At 40.6% G+C, this 19,664-nt stretch overlaps 1 protein-coding gene across 1 annotated transcript in view; it reads left to right on the top strand.

Annotated features, from left to right (window-relative positions):
• The window catches only part of LOC132385064 (vacuolar protein sorting-associated protein 26B-like), an 84,766-nt gene extending 65,445 nt beyond the window's left edge, over nucleotides 1–19,321 (top strand). Inside the window, exons 5-6 of the mRNA XM_059956761.1 lie at nucleotides 6,771–6,913; nucleotides 11,266–19,321. Coding sequence (XP_059812744.1) covers nucleotides 6,771–6,913; nucleotides 11,266–11,403 — 281 coding nt within the window. The 3' untranslated portion in view covers nucleotides 11,404–19,321. The remainder of the gene's footprint in view (nucleotides 1–6,770; nucleotides 6,914–11,265) is intronic.
• Nucleotides 19,322–19,664: the final 343 nt, after the last annotated feature.

Raw genomic sequence — 19,664 nt, 5'->3', positions numbered from 1 at the left:
AATCTTTTGGTATCAATTTTGATATTATTGGCAAGCCTACCTTCATATTTCATCTTTTCCAACTTGTGTTTTTTTTGTTGCCTTCTGTTGGTTTTTAAGAATTTACCAATTCTCTCACTTCCCACTAATTTTTGCTGTATTATATGACCTCAATTTTGCTTTTATGTTGATTTTTTTTTTCACTCGTCAGCATGGTTGTGTCATCCTGTCTCTAGAAAACTTACTCCTCTTTGGGATGTTTTTATCCTGCACCACCTTAATTGCTCCCAGAAACTCCAGCCGTTGGCCATACTTGTGTCCCCTTGTATCCCCTTCCAATTAACTTTGGCTGGCTCCTCTCTCCTTCTGTAATTCCCTTTACTCCATTGTAATACTAGTACACCTGACTTAGCTTCTCCCCCTCAAATTGCAGGGTGACTTCAGAATCAAGTTTATTATCACTGGTATGTGACATGAAATTTGTTAACTTAGCAACAGTTCATTGCAATACATAATATAGAAGATAAAATATAATAATAAATAAACAAGTGTTATCAAATATACTTCATACAGTATACCTAGATTGAATAGATTAAAAATCATGCATAAACAGAAATACTGTACAGGATCCCCTCGCAATCCGAAGGTAGAGCGTTCCTATGAAACAGTTTGTAAACCGAAATGTCATAAAGTGAAGAAGCAATTACCATTAATTTATATGGGAAAAACTTTTGAGTGTTCTCAGACCCAAAATATAACCTACCAAATAACACATAAAGCCTAAAATAACACTAACATATAGTAAAAGCAGGAATAATATGACAAATATACACCCTATATAAAGTAGAAATATTGTAGGTACGGTGTAGTTTCACTTATCAAAATCGGGAAGACAGTGAGCCAAAATCGATGTGGGGAAAAAAAATCAGCACGTACACGCCTACGCACGTACACACATGCGCAAACAGCTGCCCGCACAAGGCTTCACGGTCAATGTAGTCTTTCTTGGGGTAAACACACGTATAAGAGGGAGTCTTTTTTTCGTAAAAGCGAAAATCCTCTTTGGTTAGTGAAAACAGGTACTAATGTAGGTCTTTCGTAACAGCGAGTTGTAAAACGGACATTCGATAAGTGGGGGACACCTGTATATTTTTAAAAAAAGTGAAATAGTGTCCAAAGCTTCAATGTCCTTTTAGGAATCAGATGGCAGAGGGGAAGAAGCTGTTTCTGAATCGCTGAGTGTGTGCCTTTAGGATTCTGTGCCTCCATCCTGATGGTAACAGTAAGAAAAGGGCATGCTCTGGTTGCTGGAGGTCCTTAATGATAGACGCTGCCTTTCTGAGATGCCACTCCTTGAAGATGTCCTGGGTACTTTGAAAGCTAGTACCCAAGATGGAGCTGACTAAATTTACAACCCACTGCAGCTTCTTTCGGTCCTATGCTGTAGCACCCCCCCCCCCCCCCAATACCAGATTGTGAGAATGATGGTATTAAATGCTGAGCTATTGTCGATGAATAACATCTGACATAATGCTTGTGTTGCCCAGGTGGTCTAAAACCATGTGGAGAGCCATTGAGATTGCATCTACCATTGACTTATTGTGGTGATAGACTAATTGCAGAGGGCCCAGGCCCTTGCTGAGGCAGGAGTTCAGTCTGGTCGTGACCAACCTCTCAAAGCATTTCATCACTGTAGATGTGAGTGCTACTAAACGATAGTCATTAAGGCAGCTCACGTTATTCTTCTTAGGCACCAGTATAATTGTTGCCTTTTTGAAGCAAGTGGGAACTTTTGCCCATAGCAGTGAGAGGTTGAAAATGTCCTTGAATACTTCCGCCAGTTCGTTGTCACAGGTTTTCAGAGCCTTACCAGGTACTCTGTCGGGACCTTCTGCCTATTATGACCTATTCTACCATGAGCACTAGCCCCTAAGGGTCCCTAGACTTGAAGCTCCCTAATCATATCGGGTTCATTACACAACACCCAATCTAGATTTGTTGATCACCCATGCTGATTCAACCACAAGCTGCTCTAAAAAGCCATCTCAGATACATTCCACAGAGTCTCTCTTGTGATCCCAGCATCAGCTTGATTTTCCCGATCTATCTGCATATTGAAATCCCTCATGACAATGGTAACATTGCCCTTTTAACATGCTTTTCCTATCTCATGCTGTAATTGGTAGCCCACATCCTGGCTACTGCTCAGAGGCCTATACAGTATATAAATCCCATCAGGGTGGTCTTACCCTTTCAGTTTCTTCTCTACCCACAAGGATTCAACATCTTCTGATTGTCGTGTCACCTCTTTCTGAAGACTTGATTTCATTTGATTTTAACCCAGCAGAGCTGCTCCTCTGCCTACCAGCCTGTCCTTTCTGTGGATTGTTTCCTTGGATATTAAGCTCCCAACTGCAGTCTTCTTTCAGTCATGACTCTGTGATACCCACAATGTCATGCGTACCAGTCTCTTAACTGTGCTACAAGATTGTTTACCTTATTTCATATACTGTGCATTCGAGTTTTACACCTTCAGCCCTGTATTTGTCAAACTTATCAATTTTACCCCCTTATTACACTACAGCTCATTCTACTAACTGCAATTTTGCCCTATCATCTGCCTGACCTTCCTGACAGTCTCACTGTACACCACCTCAGCCTGTTAACCAATATCCCTATCCTCAGCCCTATTACTGTTTCCCACCCCCGTGCCAAATTAGTTTAAACCCTCCCCAACAGCTCAAGCAAACCTGCCCGCAAAGATAATCTTGATTGGTCAGGGCATGAAGGGATATGCGGGGGGGGGGGGGGGGGGGGGAGGCAGGCGATTGAGGCTGAGAGGGAAAATGACGGAGCAGACTCGATGTACCAAATGGCGTAACTCTGCTCCTATACCTTGCGGTCTTGTATTGGCTCCCCTCAGGTTCAGGTGTAGCCTGTCCTTTTTGTCCAGGTTATACCTTCCCCAGAAGAGATCACAATGATGCATAAACCTGAAACCCTGCCCCCTAGACTAGTTTCTCAGCCATGCATTCATCTGCCAAATCATCCCATTCTTACCCTCATTGGCACGTGGCAGAGGTAGTAATCCAGAGATCGTTACCGTGGAGGTCCTGTTTTTCAGCTTTCTACCTAGCCCTCTAAATTCTTTCTTTAGGACCTCCCCTCTTTTCCTTCCTATGTTATTGGTACCAATATGTACCAAGATGTCTCACTGCTCACCCCTCCCCTTTTAGAATGTTGTGGACAAGATCAGAGACACTCCCTGATCCTGGCACCTGGGAGGCTACATACCATCTGGGTCTGTCATGTTCTCAGAGTCTTCTATCTGCTGCTCAAATGATAGAATATTGTCACATAAAAGCAGATAGTAAGAGTTTTTATAGTTACATAAAAAGAAAAAGGGTGGCTAAAGTAAATGTTGGTCCCCTAGAAGATGAGACCGGGAAATTAATGATAGGGGACATGGAGATGGCGGAAACACTGAACAAATATTTTGTATCAGTTTTTACAGTAGAGGACACTCAAAATATCCCAACACTGGATAAACAGGGGGCTCTAGGGGGAGAGAAGCTAACTACGATTCAAATCACCAAGGAAGTGGTACTTGATAAATTAATGGGACTGAAGGTGGATAAATCCCCTGGACCGGATGGCTTGCACCCTAGGGTCTTAAGGGAAGTGGCGGTTGGGATTGTGGATGCATTAGTGATAATTTTTCAAAACTCGCTGGACTCAGCAATGGTCCCGGCAGATTGGAAAAATGCTAATGTAACTCCTTTATTTAAAAAGGGCAATAGACAGAAGGCTGGGAATTATAGGCCAGTTAGCCTAACATCTGTGGTTGGCAAAATGTTGGAATCGATAATTAAGGAAACAGTAACAGGGCATTTGGATAAACATAGCTTAATAGGACAAAGTCAGCATGGCTTTACAAAAGGGAAGTCATGTTTGACAAATTTGTTGGAGTTCTTTGAAGACATAACATATAGGGTAGATAAAGGGGAACCAGTGGATGTGGTGTATTTGGACTTCCAAAAGGCATTTGACAAGGTGCCACACCAAAGATTATTACTTAAAGTAAAAAATCATGGGATTGGGGATAATATTCTGGCATGGGTGGAGGATTGGCTTTCTAACAGAAAACAGAGAGTTGGGATAAATAGTTTATTCTCAGACTGGCAGTTGGTGACTAGTGGTGTTCCGCAGGGGTCGGTGTTGGGACCCCAACTCTTTACAATCTATATTAATGATTTGGAGAAAGGGACTAAGTGCAACGTATCGAAGTTTGCTGATGACACAAAGATGGGAGGGAGTGTAATGAGTGCGGAGGACATTGAAACCCTGCAGGGGGACATAGATAGGCTGAGTGATTGGGCAGACATTTGGCATATGAAATATAATACTGACAAGTGTGAGGTCTTGCACTTTGGCAGGAAAAATAATAGAGCAAGTTATTATCTAAATGGAGAGAAACTGGAAAGTGCTTCTGTGCAAAGGGATCTGGGGGTCCTGGTGCAGGAAACACAAAAAGTTAGTATGCAAGTGCAGCAGGTGGTCAAGAAGGCCAATGGAATGCTGGCTTTTATTGCTAGGGGGATGGAGTATAAGAACAGGGAGGTCTTACTGCAGTTGTACCGGGTATTGGTGAGACCACACCTGGAGTACTGCGTGCAGTTCTGGTGTCCATATTTAAGAAAGGACATACTGACTCTCGAGGCAGTGCAGAGAAGGTTCACTAGGTTAATTCCGGGGATGGGTGGGTTGATGTATGATGAGAGGTTGAGTAGATTGGGACTCATTGGAGTTCCGAAGAATGAGAGGCGATCTTATTGAAACATATAAGATTGTGAAGGGGCTTGATCGGGTGGATGCGGGGAGAATGTTCCCAATGATGGGTGAAACTAGGACTAGGGGGCATAATCTTAAAATAAGGGGATGCCGTTCCAGGACTGAGATGAGGAGAAATTTCTTCACTCAGAGGGTAGTGGGGCTGTGGAACTTACTGCCCCAGAGAGCTGTGGAAGCTACTACACTCAATAAATTCAAAACGGAGATAGACATTTTCCTGGATAAAAATGGCATTAGGGGATACGGTGAGCGAGCAGGTAAGTGGACATGAGGCTAGGTTTAGATCAGCCATGTGATCTCCTGGGCCAGTTTTCGATAGCCTGGATGGGTCGGAGAGGAATTTTCCTGATTTTTTCTCCTCAATTGGCAAATCGGTTTTTTTTCCCCGGGTGATCACATGGGTTTGGGCGGGATGAATAATAAAATAAAATGGGCGGCATGGTGCCCTGTTGGTTGGCACTGTTGCCCTGTGGGATTTGGTGATAACTAGAGTTAAGATTGGATCAGCCATGATCTTGTTGAATGGCGGAGCAGGCTTGAGGGGCCGATTAGCCTACTCCTGCTCCTATCTCTTATGTTCTTATGTTTATGTTCACATACACTGTGACCAGGTTACCGAACCAGCAGAAATGGAAAACACTTTGGAGTCTGGTATTACCGTAAACTAATAGTGTTTATTAGTAAACTAAGCAATACAGTACTATAAAATGCAAATATATGAAATAGGTTAGCAATGATATATACAGAAGTGTGGAAGTAGGAACAAAAACCAGGCTCTTTCAAAGCTAGGGGTAAATGGATACAGTCTTACGATATGATGCAGATTTCAGTTCAGTTCAAGATAGTTGTTTGAGTAACGTTGGAGAGAGAGAGAGGTGACGCCATTGCCGTTGATCTTCCCATCATCTTCCTGTTGTGGTCATCGACTATGACAGTACCACATACGACCATTCTTCAGTGGTAGAACTACCACCCAGGCAAGGGAGGACGCACAAATAGTTCTTCACTGGTCGCACCTTTTCACACTGTGACCCACCGATCGATTTCCCCAAATCGATCCTCCAAAACACCACCTTCACGTGAGTGCACAAAGCTCGTTCGGTGTCCCGTGGTGTGTCTGTCTGTGTCTTAGCAGACCTGTTTTTTATCTCCACATGCTGGATACCGGCTGTCCATCAATTGGCTCCACCCTGCTGTTCTGCAGGAATCTTAACAAGCAGGCAAAAGTGTCCTTGGAGAAAAGTAACAATCAGCCGAAGAACCATAACGTTAAGTCTTGTCTTTCACTCTTCCATTTGCGCTGGATGCCTCCCCCCCCCCCCCCCCTCTCTCATTAGCAGCACAAACAGTGTCCAAAAGCCAGTCTCATTCTCCCGACATTTTAAAGTGATTGTCCATAGAAAATATGAACCCTAGGGGTACACCACTTCATTTGTCCTCTGGCCGCTTCCCCTCCGAATCTCAGTGCCAGGGACCCAATTTGTCCTAGTACATTTCAAATTTTGAAAAGACCTAGATACAGTGGACATAGAGGACGTTTCCTATAATGGATGAGTCTCAGACCAGAGTGCACAACCTCAGCGTACAAGTACATCCCTTTAGAACAGAAATGAGGAATTTCTTTAACCAGGCTATTGTGAATCTTTGGAGGCCAAGTCATTGAGTAGGTTTAAAGCCAGGTTTTGATAAATTCTTGATTAGTCAGGGTGTCAAAGATTACGGGGAGAAGGCAGGAGAATGGGGTTGAGAGGGATAATGAGTCAGCTATGATGGAATGCAGAGCAGATTAGATGGGTCAAATGACCTAATGCTGTACCTATGTTTTATGGTCTTTTTAGTACTGAGGATGAGGGCTGAAGTAGCTCCTAGTTGCACCTCTCTGTAAAAAGGCAGTGTTTTAGTCTTGATTGATTCAAGTTTACAGGTTTGTTCTGTTTTAGGTGAATCCATTCCTATTAGGCTTTTTCTGGCTGGATATGAATTGACTCCATCAATGAGGGATATCAACAAGAAGTTCTCTGTACGGTACTACCTCAATCTTGTTCTCATTGATGAGGAAGAAAGGAGATACTTCAAACAGCAGGTAAGTACTAAATGATGAATAAGAAAGTATGGGTTAATTTCTGTTGTACCTAAGCATAGCCAAGAGAGATTGGCAAGTAGTGCAGAATTAAATGCATAATTAAATAAGTTTTAGAATAGAAAAATATCAGATTCCTGCTATGCACAAGTGCTTCCAGGAATGACTTGCCTCAAAGAATAGAGGTTTGCTGTGTAGTTTAAGGCTTTTTAAGCCCATTGCAACCGGAAGGGGCTGTCCAGCCATCTTTTCCCAACTGAAAGCTTGAATCTAGTTGTGGGATCTAGTTTTCAAATCTCCTTTTCAAATTTGGATATTTTAAGATCGATTTTAAAGCATCTTTACCATTATAAACCTCTCCAGCTGTAGTTCATTTAATCCTGGTATTGCATCGTATCTGCATAACATGCAGTGACTTGAAAAGGTATTCAATTCCCACGCTATTTTCACATTTTACTCTCATTTTCTAAATTTAAAATATTGAAGTAGGATACTTTTGAGCTAATCTGCCAAACATTGTGCATCATGTCAAATTAAAAGAAAAATTCCAAAACCTGTCAACAATTTACTAAAATTCAAAACGAAAATTGAGGATGAAAAAGTATTCAGCCCTTTTGTAATTACTGCACTAACTTCTCTCAGGTGCAACATATTACATTACCAACTCAATCAATTTGTTGATGAAAACATTCAATGGATTCATAAGAATACTGTAAATGCCCCCTCTGTAAGGTCCTACAGTATGGTAGATTTTCAACAGACCAAAACAAAATGAAGATAAAAGAACATTTAAGACGGGTCAGGGAAATGATAATTGAGGAGCACAAATCTGGAGAAGGGTACAAGTTCATCTCAAAGGCACTGAACATGTCTTGTAGCTCAGTGCAGTCCATCATGAAAAAGTTGGGGGGAAAATGCCTAGATCAGGCCGCCCCTCTAAACTTAGTCACCAGAGGAGAATGGTACTTGTAAGAGAGGCTACTGTGACGCCAACAGTCACTAAGTGAGCTTCAGAAGTCAGTGAGTGCAAGTGGGGATGAAATTCATGGCTCTGCAATCTCGAAAGTCTTTCACTAAAGGTATTTATGGAAGGGTGGCAAGGAAGAAGCCCTGGCTTAAAGAAAATAATACTTGCCTGTTCAGGTTTTGCAAGTGTCACTTAAATATACTATAAACGTGGTCGGATGAGACTAAAGTGAAACTTTTTGGCCTCAACACTGTGATACGTGTGGCATAAATCTAAGACAGTTGGCCCTCCTTATCCGCGAGTTCCACATACACAAATTCAACCAACCGCGAATTGAGAAAACTGGAAGTACTCTTCCAGCACTTGTTCGAGCATGTACAGACTTTTTTTTCTTGTCATTATTCCCTAAACAATGCAGTATAACAACTATTTTACATAGCATTTACATTGTATTAGGTATTGTAAGTAATCTAGAGATGATTTAAAGTATACGGGAGGATGTGCGTAGGTTATCGTGGATCAGGTTGAAAAAAATTCGTAAGTTCTCCTACTAAGTATTGGGTTAGGGTAAGTCAGAATAGGTACATCCGGTATTATTTAACGTCAGTTAGTCAAACGTTTGTCCTAGTATATAGTATATATTTTACCTTTCTATGCATATAAGACACTTGAGAATGTATGTTTCAGCGCCGGGCTTGGGAACGGAAGTCCCTGAATTCAATCCAGTGACAGATTGCTCCCGAGCGCACTCTCTGTCTGTGCCTGGTTGATGTGGAGGATCAAAACCCCAAAACCCAATAATTAAACCACTGAGTTGCTTAGTAATAATTGTAGCTTTCGTCGGGGCAGGGCCTTTCTCACTTTATCCTTTGAAATTGTTCCAATCATTGACTGACTGTAGCCTAACGCTTTTCCAGTGACCGATGACGTTTTGCCTCTTTCCAATCACTTTATTATTTCCACTTTATTTTCGATCGTGATTATTTTTGTGAACAGAAACACTGTGGATTCAGAGCTTCACCGCCGGGTCCTAATGGCCACCACACTGAGACAGGTTAAATAAGATCTGGGGCTCCACTGGGTCCTAAGGTCCACCATTTTGAGACAGGTTGAATAAGTGACTTGAGCATCAGCGTTTTTTGATATCCGCGAGGGGTCCCAGAACCAATCCCTCACGGATAAGGAGGGCCAATTGTACTGCGTATCAGCCAGTTGACACTATCCATACTGTAAAATAGGGTGGAGGTCGCATCGTGCAATGGGAATGCTTTTCAGCACCAGGGTCTGGAAATCTGGCGTTGATTGATAGGAAGATGAATGCTGCTAAATGCAGGGAGATCCTAGGTAAAAACCTGCTAGTCTCTGCCAGAAGGCTTAAACTGGTGAGGAAATTGGTCTTTCAGCAGGACAATAGAAAACAGAAAACCTACAGCACAATGCAGGCCCTTCGACCCACAAAGTTGTGCCAAACATGTCCCTACTGTAGAAATTACAAGGGTTACCCATAGCCCTCTATTTTTCTTTAAGGTCCATATATCTATCCAAAAATCTCTTAGAAGACCGTATCGTATCCATCTCCACCACCACTGCCGGCAGCCCATTCCACGCACTCACCACTCTCTGCGTTTTTAAAAAAAACAAAACAAACAAACAAACTTGAAGTCTCCTCTGTACCTACTCCCAAGCACCTTAAACCTGTGCCCTCTTGTGGCAGCGATTTCAGCCCTGGGAAAAAGCCTCTGACTATCCACACAATCAATGCCTCTCATCATCTTATACACCTCTATCAGGTCACCTCTCATCCTCCATTGCTCCAAGGAGAAAAGGCCGAGTTTACTCAACCTATTTTCATAAGGCATGCTCCCCGATCCAGGCAACATCCTTGTAAATCTCCTCTGAACCCTTTCAATGGTTTCCACATCCTTCCTGTAGTGAGGCGACCAGAACTGAGCATAGTACTCCAAGTGGGGTCAGACCAGGGTCCTATACAGCTGCAACATTATCTCTCGGCTCCTAAATTCAATTCCACGGTTGATGAAGGCCAATACACCGTAAGCCGCCTTAACCATAGAGTCAACCTGCGCAGCTGCTTGGAGTGTTCTATGGACTTGGACCCCAAGATCCCTCTGATCCTCCACACTGCCAAGACTACTTACCATTAATGCTATATTCTGTCATCATATTTGACCTACCAAAATGAACCACCCCACACTTATCTGGGTTTGACTCCATCTGCCACTTCCCAGCCTAGTTTTGCATCCTATCAATGTCCCACTGTAACCTCTGACAGCCCTCCACACTATTCATAACACCTCCAACCTTTGTGTCATCAGCAAAGTTATGAACCCATCCCTGCACTTCCTCATCCAGGTCATTAATAAAAATCACGAAGAGTATGGGTCCCTGAACAGATCCCTGAGGCACTCCACTGGTGACTGACCTCGTGCAGAATATGACCTGTCTACTTTTTGCTTTCTGTGGGCAAGCCAGTTCTTGATCCACAAAGCAATGTCCCCTTGAATCCCATGCCTCCTTACTTTCTCAATAAGCCTTGCATGGGGTACCTTATCAAATGCCTTGTTGAAATCCATATACACTACATCTACTGCTCTTCCTTCGTCAATGTGTTTAGTCACATCCTCAAAAAATTCAATCAGGCTCGTAAGACACGACCTGCCCTTGACAAAGCCATGTTGACTATTCCTAATCAATGACCCAAAGTAGGTTTCCAGACCGACCATGAAGTGGCTTCAAATGAAGAAAATTGATATCTTTGAGTAGCCCAGTCAGAGTCCCAACCTTAACCCAATTGAACATCTCTGGCAAGACCTCAAGATCGCTGTCCCCAACTAACCTGGCACAGCTTGAGCAATTTTGCAAGGAGAAATGGGAAAATCTTGCTCTTTGCACAGTGTGATAAGACATATCCAAAAAGACTACTGACTGGAAAAGCTGTGAGACGTGGTTCAAGTAAGTACTGAGCAAAGAGATGAATACTTTTGAACTGCTAATATTTCAGTTTTTGAATTTTAGTTTTTAATGCTCTACAATTTTCCCTGTTTTTTGGGCTGTACTGTGGAGGTTCTTTGAAAATCTGGTTCTTTCAAATCCCAGAGTCATGTGTAAAACCAATCCAGTCAATTACATTCCCCATTATTTTGAATATTACCCTACAGTTTTTTCCTTTGAGTTTGAAGTATGCCCTTTTTTTGGAAATCAATAATTGAATCTGCTTCAACTACTCTGTTTTGTGACCACTGTTTCTATGTGGTGTCAATGTTAATAAAAGGCATCCATTTAACATAAAATTGTGTTGCTGGAAGTCTACTTGTATGCCTTAATATGTGCCTCATAATTAACATAGCTTTATAACTTTTTTCCCCTACAGGAAATCACTTTGTGGCGAAAAGGAGATATAGTTCGAAAGAGTATGTCCCACCAAGCTGCTATTGCATCACAGCGTTATGAAGGGTCAGCAAATGCTGAAAACAAACCTTTGATTGCAAATCAAGATTCAGATAACTAGTTCACATCTCTGCCTCCATCTTGGTTTCTAGATTAGCAATATAAACTGCAAAACAGAATATCAATGGACAGAAATGAGTATTCAAAGTTGGTTTTATTTTCTTTCAGAAGACACCCTCAAGACGAGGAGATGGACTGAAAGTTAAATTGTTGCCTCTGTTTTAATATCAAGTTAAAACAGTTTTTGTGTTGCTTTAGATGTGTGATGGAGCAGACAAATGCAAGCAAAGCTTCAGATCTGTGTCCCTCTACCAAGAATCTGATGTTCCTCGCACACGTTAGTTTTCATCTGCCATGAACACCCTGAATGCAACTTTGATTTATTAGCTATGCTGTGTGGAAAATCAACAAATCTCCTTTCAATTCTTTTTTTGTATTGGGTCAATTCTACTCTGTGTTTCTGGTTTTGTATCAGAAATATTTGGATGTTACCAGTAACAATGCACAAAATGTCCTTGTTGCTAAATGGGATCAGTATACTTGGGTACCTGATGGTTGGCATTGACCAAAGAAACTGGTTATTTGCTGTGTGATTCTTTTAGTTGCTTTTACATAGTTTTTTAATCTGTGCTTCTAAATGACATTGATGTTTAGCAAATAGAAATTCAGAAATAATTTCCAGAAATACAAGAGATCAACTTGTTCTGAAAATTAGTTTGAATGCTTGACTTCCAATTTTATTGAGACATATTTTTGCAGGATCAGTGATTTGCATATGTGTATGTTTTTTTTTAAATTCCAATTATTTTAAAGTAGAGTTGCCCTTTTTTTCCTGAGAATCTTGGTCAGATTTTAATTTTCTAATTTTCACTCCAGACAAGAGACTTGCACTGTGTATGAGTAAGGCTAGAAGCACAGATGTTCTTAGGTGGGCTTTCTTATTAAAGATAACATCCCTTTCACACAAGGCAAGTTCTTTTGATGTTTATAGTAAATTGCTCCTTTTTGCAGGAATTACACAAAGAATTGCAATTTAATCGTACAATTATTAATGTTCAATGCACAATTATAGGTCTTTATTAGTACATTTAAAAACTACTTAATTTAACACAACCATTTTAAAGTTAGTTAAAATAGCTGGATTCGGGAAAAGAGAAGATATTCCCAATGACATCAGGCAATCTGAAATTGTTAATTATGCAGCTAGTTATTTAATTTCTGACTGAAGGTGGAGGTTAAATTTCCATTATCAGCTACTTTAAAACTTCCCTCTGAGGACAAATGATGTCAACATGTGCACTTCAGGGGGAAAAGTCATTCTTAAATCCAGAGCAAGTTATTACTGTTGTTGGTGACATCCACTTTTGTATGGGATGCCATTTATTTTCCTTTTGTTTCCACCTTTTCCTAAAAAGCCCTTTAACGTAATCATGTATCTACGCAAAATGAAACTAATTAAATTTGCTCAAATAGCTGCTGTATCTGAGAGACCAGGACCTGCTTGCTATTTTGATCTGTTATGCAGATTTCTACACTTGGTTGATTCCTAGCTGTGTTAAGATGGGATTTGTTTCTGACTAGGTATTGGAAAAGGAGGAATATGGAAAAAGTGCCTTTGGCAACTGAGAGATAAGGAGACTTGTGATTTTGTGGACTGCTTGATTCCTAAATAAAGTCACGTTGATTGGTTAGGCCATAATTTAGGTTGGAAATCTGGCTAAAAATTTGGATTTTGGGAATGGAGGTTGGTGTATCATTCCCCTCCTTCAACTGCCTATCAACCCTTCTCACCTGGATCAGCCTTATCACCTGCCAGTTCTTGATCCATCCCTTCCCCCACCTTTTTATACTGGCCATCTCCACTCTTTTAGTCCCATTGGAGGATCTCAAATTGAAATACTGACTGTCAGTTTCCCTCCATTGATGCTGTGTGACCAGCAGTTTGTTGCTCCTAAATATCATCTTGTATCTGCCACTATGGATGAAAATGCCTTTGTACAGGGATTTAAAAGCATTATTTACTGCGGTTTTAAACATGTATAAAGGCATTTCTGGATAAAATGCTTTAAAGTACTTGCAATATGTCTACATTTTGACTACATGCTTGGCTTTGAGTTTCCAGTTATTACATCACTTTATTTGTCTACACCTACTGTAAGCTGTCTTCACAGTTCCACTGGTAGCTCATTGTAAGACCAAGGGGAAAACGCCATCTTCTGACTAGGCACATTAGATTTATGGACTCTACCCAAATAAATTAAAAAGTGTCAGCACTTCTGGCCTTTTCTCAGAATTTTAGCTGTCATTCCACAATGCTTGGGGTCCTGATGAGTCTCAGCCTGAAATGCCATCTGTTTATTCCCCTCTGTAGATGCTGCCTAAACTGCTGCTGAAGTTCCTCCAGCATGTTGTGTAACTATAGATAAACTAACCTTTTGCCACCTCCTTCCACCTTCCCCTTTGTTATTTATTCTCTGCCTATCGCCATTGTAGAGATTCCAATCCCCATATCTTCTGCGTCAAACTTGTTTCCCCCCATTTCAGTTAATGTTTCTGCTTTACGAGCTTTCACCTGTCTCCCTTGCTGCATGCTGCCAGATTAGCCGCATGTGGAATTTTCTGTTTCTATTTAAGATTTCCAGCATTAGTAGTATTTTTGTTCAGTCAATTTATGCATCGGTATAGAGGGCATCTAAAATATATCTCCCTAGGTACGTTTGTATTAAAAGCAAAGCCACTGGTTGGTATTTCAGTTTACAAAAGGACAATTTTAAATGTGAAGTATTTATGTGCTGTCAATAATGGAGTAATTGCAAAAAGACTTAAAATCGCCTTTTACTGATATTATGTCTTTGCTTTGTTCTGAGATCTATACTAGTTTATTAACCTGTTTTGCCATTAATAGCAAAGACTAATCTAGTGAGGTGCAACTGATTTTATGAAGTTGTTTGTGCTTCTAAAGTTATTACTTGCCTATTGTTGTACTAATAATACAATCACAAAGTGTAATCCAATCTGTTACCAGTAGTTTTTACAGATTAAAGAGATTTCATTAGAAATGCAAGCATGATTTTTGCATGTTATTTGGTGTCAAGTAGCCACCTTGCATGTGCTGCTCAGTAGCTTGTGTGTTCAAGTGTCACTCTGAGTCCATTTCTCAGATGAGACATTAAAATTTAAACATCTACCTCTTGTGTATTTAAAAAAAATCACAAGATTTATTTTGAAGAATGAGCCTGAACTAGCAGCATTAAGGCTAATTTGCTGATGTGATATTGGGCTTTGTTATGTGCAAGTTGGTTGCTACACTTCAAAAGCACTTGCACTTAGTATAATTTTTTTTATTGTCATGAGGCCATACAAGGCACTATAGAAAAGTTTTTCTTTAAAATGGGTTTTTTAAAACTCTATAATTCGGGAAGCTATATTAAAATCAACATTCAACTAAGCATGTCCAGTTGGACAAAGTTCCGTGTGTTTTTCCTTAAAATTATGCTAGTTTCCTGATTTGAAATTTCTTTTGCAGTTTTTATTGAAATATTGCCTTGTATCTCATTGCCTAATTTCTAGCCACGATGATTGAGTAGTTTAATGATTCTTTTGCTTGGAGCTTAAATGATAGCTGACAAGATACAATTTTGTTTCCTTATGACATTGATGCAATGGGCCATTTTGGCCTTTTGCTGACATCCATACAGCTCACAGATTAATCCCATCTCCTTACTATTTTCCTATAACCTTTTCTATCCATATTTCCTGTCAGCTTTTCTCCAGATCCTATCATTTGTCTATACAGTTTGGAGGTATTTGCAGTGGCTAGTAAATTGTCCAATCCACACTGATTTTAGGATGTTGGTAGAAACTGCAGCAGCTGGGGGAGGGAGGAAGCCACACACTCGTAAGTTAGAAAATACAAGCTCCACACAGTGTAAATAGAAGCAGGGTTGTTGGAGCTGAGACAGCACCTCTGCCAGCTGTACACAGCCACATTTGAACTTTTAAAGTTAATTGCATAAAACCTCACATGGGAAGAGTTTGGAGCTTTGAGAGTAGTGGTGAAGAACCTGAGAAAACAATGCAGCTTGGTGGTTCCTGTGCACCAAATTAAAAGCATATTTACGTGTAAATGCGATACTTTTCAAACAGTCTTCATTATAAACTGAGGGTTGGAATGATATAATACCACATTCTATGTAAGGATGGGGGAGATAAATTGATGCCCAATTAAGTTCTGTTGGTTGTATTTCAATTATAAAGCAGTCTGTAGAGCAAAAGTATTGAATTATCAAACATTTTTATCCAAGATAATTATGACCCAAAGCACCATTCAGCTAATTTCAGTACAAATGGTACATTGCTAACTTTTCCTTTGCTATAACTATATATGGTGTATACTTTTTGTTCGTTTTATGCTTTGTGGTACTAATATTTAGACATTAGGAGACTATCAGTCAAAATACTTAGTGAAACATTTTTTAAAGCCTGGAGTGCTAGAGAATATCATTGCAATCTTCATAGTTTTAATTCCATCTTTATTAAGACTATAAAATAAAGGAGCAGAATTGGGCAATTTGGCCCATCGAGTCTGCTCCGCCATCCCATCATGGCTGATTTATTATCCCCCCTCAACCCCATTCACCTGCCTACTCCCCATAACCTTTGACACCCTAACTAATCAAGAACTTATCAATTTCTCATTTAAATATGCTCAATGACTTGGCCTCCACAGCCACCCATGGAAATGAATTCCACAGATTCACTACCCTTTGGCTAAGAAAAATCCTCCTCAACTCTTCTAAATGGACATCCCTCTATTCTGAGGCTGTGCCCTCTAGTCCTAGACTCCCCTACCATAGGAAACATCCTCTCCACATCCAGTCTGCCCAAGTCTTTCAATATTCAATCGGTTTAATTGAGATCCTCCTAAATTCCAGCAAGTACAGGCCCAGAGTCATTAAATACTCCTCATGCACATTTGGTTTTTGCAAAACCAAGGTTGAGAGAAGAGCAAGAATGCATTAAATAGTTTGTGCTGGATTTTCAATCAGGAGGGAAAGTAAATTTGTGCCATGAAAAAGTTTAATTTCTCCTGAGAAAAGTGTGCTACTGTGAAGACCTTGTCAAGCAACTTTCAGATCATTACTTTTCTATTTTGGTGACAAAATTATTGCAGTAACTATGTTGAGCTGAGCTTAACCAGCAAGTTAATTAGTTGGATACTAGATAATGACATTCAAAACTGAAGTTGCAGCAGAAACTGGCAGTTTTCCATAGCATATGCAAAGCCATTGTCAAAGCAGCTTAAAAGGGAGTGAAAATGTATTTACAACTTGTAACTGTAAATTTAAGTGTACACCTATGAAACAATGGCCATCATTGAATAACTATCAGCGTATTTGTATCAGTAGTTAATCTGAAACTTTTAACAGTTGTTAATGCCTACAATTGTACATGCCTAAGTCCATAGTAAGTTTTGTCCTTAATATTGTACACGCATAATTATTTGAATCTTCAGTTTGCTAAGTATGTAACTTCTATAATAAAGCAGATTTGTATATTTTCTATACTAGATTTTACAAAGTGCAGCTATCTTATAAAAAGAAAGTTGATGTTTTCAGTTGTATCAAGGCTTGAAATGCTAAAGTAAAAGTTGCCCTCCATTCTGTTAACAGCAGCTTCTTTGTTAATATATTTTCATAGTAGAACTCGTGGGGTTTTAGATGGTCGGTAGCACAATGGTGACACTTGAGTTTGTTGGTTTTTGCTGCACACTTTATGGTAATAGGAGCTGGAAAGGCATGTAATAAAGCTAATGTCACAATTTGGAAACTTCAGTATGCGAGGGGATTGGGAAAATCAGTTTGGTGTTTGATTACAAGAGGAATTTATTGAATGCCTATGGGATGACTTTTTAGAGCAGCTTACACTTGAGCCTACTTGGGGTGGGATGGGGAGGCAACTATCTTAGATTGGGTATTGTGTAATAACCCAGATCTTATTAGGGAGCTTAATGTAAAAGAACCCTTAGGAGGCAGTGATCATAATATGATTGAATTCATACTGCAATTTGAGAGGGAGAAGCATAAGTCGCATGTTTCAGTATTGCTATAAAATAAAGGGAATTACAGAGGCATGAGAGAGGAGCTTGTCTAGGTTGATTGGAGGAAAGTGCTGGTGGGGAATGATGGTAGAGCAGAGATGGCTGAAGTTTCTGGGAATACTTCACAAGGCACAGGATAGATGTGTCCCACAAAGGAAGAAGTTCTCAAATGGCAGGGGTAGGCAACAGTGACTGACAAAGGAAGTTGAGGACTGCATAAAAGCCAAGGAAAGGGCATACAAGGTATCAAGTGATTGGGAAGCTTTTAAAATCCAACAAAAGGCAACTAAAAAAGCTATCAAAAGGGAAAAGATGAAATATGAGGGCAAACTAGGCAATAATATACAGCAGGATACCAAAAGTGCTTTCAGTTATATAAAGAGTAAAAGAAAGGTGAGAGTTGATATTGGACCACTGAAAAAATGATGCTGGTGATGCAGTAATGGGGGACAAAGAAATGGCAGATTAACTTAATAAGTCCTTTGCTTCATTCTTCACTGTGGAAGACACAAGCAGTGTGCCAGAGGTCTGTGAGTGTCAGGGAGCAGGAGTGAGTGTGCCATTGCTATTACAAAGGTAAAAGTGCTTGGCAAACTGAATTGATCCTGTGGATAGCTAGAGGCTTTTTTTCCCAGGGCTGAAATGGTTAACATGAGGGTCATAGTTTTAAGGTGCTTGGAAATTGGTACAAGGAAGATGTCAGAGGTCAGGTTTTTTTACACAGTGGTGGGTGCATGGAATGCACCACCAGCGAAGGTGGTGGAGGCCAATACAATGGGGTCTTTTAAGAGACTCTTAGATAGGGACATGGCATTTAGAAAAATGGAGGGTTATGCACTAGGGAAATTCTAGGCAGTTTCTAGAGCAGGTTACATGGTCGGCACAACATTGTGGGCCGTTAAGAGCCTGTAATGTGCTGTAGATTTCTATGTTTCTATTTCTGTGTAACAAGGTGGATAACTTACCTGGACCAGATGACTACATCCCAGAGTCCTGAGAGAGGTTACTGAAGAGATAATAGATGCATTGGTCATGATTTTTCAAGAAACACTCGATTCTGGCATGGTCCTGGAAGACTGGAAAATTGCAAATGTCACTCCACTCTTTAAGAAGGAAGGAAGACAAAAAAGAGGAAATTATAGGCCAGTTAGCCTAACCTCAGTGGCTGGGAAAGTGTTGGAATCCATTATTAGGACAAGGTTTTAGGGTACTTGGAGATTAAATGATAAAATAAGTCAATTAGTATGTAAAGGGAAATCTTGCCTGAAAAATCTGTTGGAGTTCTTCGAAGAAGTAACAAGCAGGGTGGACAAAGGAAAGGTAGTAGATGTCATTTACTTGGATTTTCAGAAGGCATTTGACAAGGTGCCTCACATAAGGCTGCTTAACAAGATAAAGTCTTATGGTGTTGTTACCTGGATTGGGGAGCATGCCTTATGAGAATAAGTTGAGTGAACTCGGCCTTTTCTCCTTGGAGTGACAGAAGATTAGAGGTGTAAAAGATGATGAGGGGCATTGTGGATAGTCAGAGGCCTTTTCCCAGGGCTGAAGTGGTTGCCACAAGAGGACACAGGTTTAAGGTGCTGGGGAGAAGGTAGAGCAGAGATGTCGAGTAAGTTTTTTACGCAGAGAGTGGTGAGTGTGTGGAATGGGCTGCTGGCACCGGTGGTGGAGGTGGATATGATAGGGTCTTTTAAGAGACTTTTAGATAGGTACATAGAGCTTAGTAAAATAGAGGGCTATAGGTAAGCCTAGTAATTTCTAAGGTAGGGACATGTTCGGCACAACTTTGTGGGCTGAAGGGCTTGTATTGTGCTGTAGGGTTTCTATATACTGGCATGGATAGAGAAATGGCTGACAGGCAGGAGGCTGTGTGTGGGAATAAAAGAGGGCCTTTTCTGCTGGTGACTAGTGGTGTTCGTCAGGGGCCAGCGTTGGGACTGTTACTTTTCACATTGTCATTTATTTAGATAATGGAATTGATGGCTTTATGGCAAAATTTGTGGATGATGTGAAGATCGGCAAATTATAAGAATGGGCAAAAAAGTGGCAGATGGAATAGTGTTGGGAAGTGTATGATGCATTTTGGAAAAAGGAACTATATTGCAGACTATTATTTAAATAGGGAGAAAATTCTAACATCCTCCTGCAAGACACCCAGAAGGTTAACTCACAGGCTTAGTCCACGGTAAAGAAGAAAATGCAATGTTGACATTTATTTC

This window comes from Hypanus sabinus, chromosome X2 (assembly GCF_030144855.1).
Source record: "Hypanus sabinus isolate sHypSab1 chromosome X2, sHypSab1.hap1, whole genome shotgun sequence".
Lineage (NCBI taxonomy): Eukaryota > Metazoa > Chordata > Chondrichthyes > Myliobatiformes > Dasyatidae > Hypanus > Hypanus sabinus.
The sequence above is the reverse complement of the archived record's forward strand: the minus strand, read 5'-3'. Positions and strand labels throughout refer to the sequence as shown.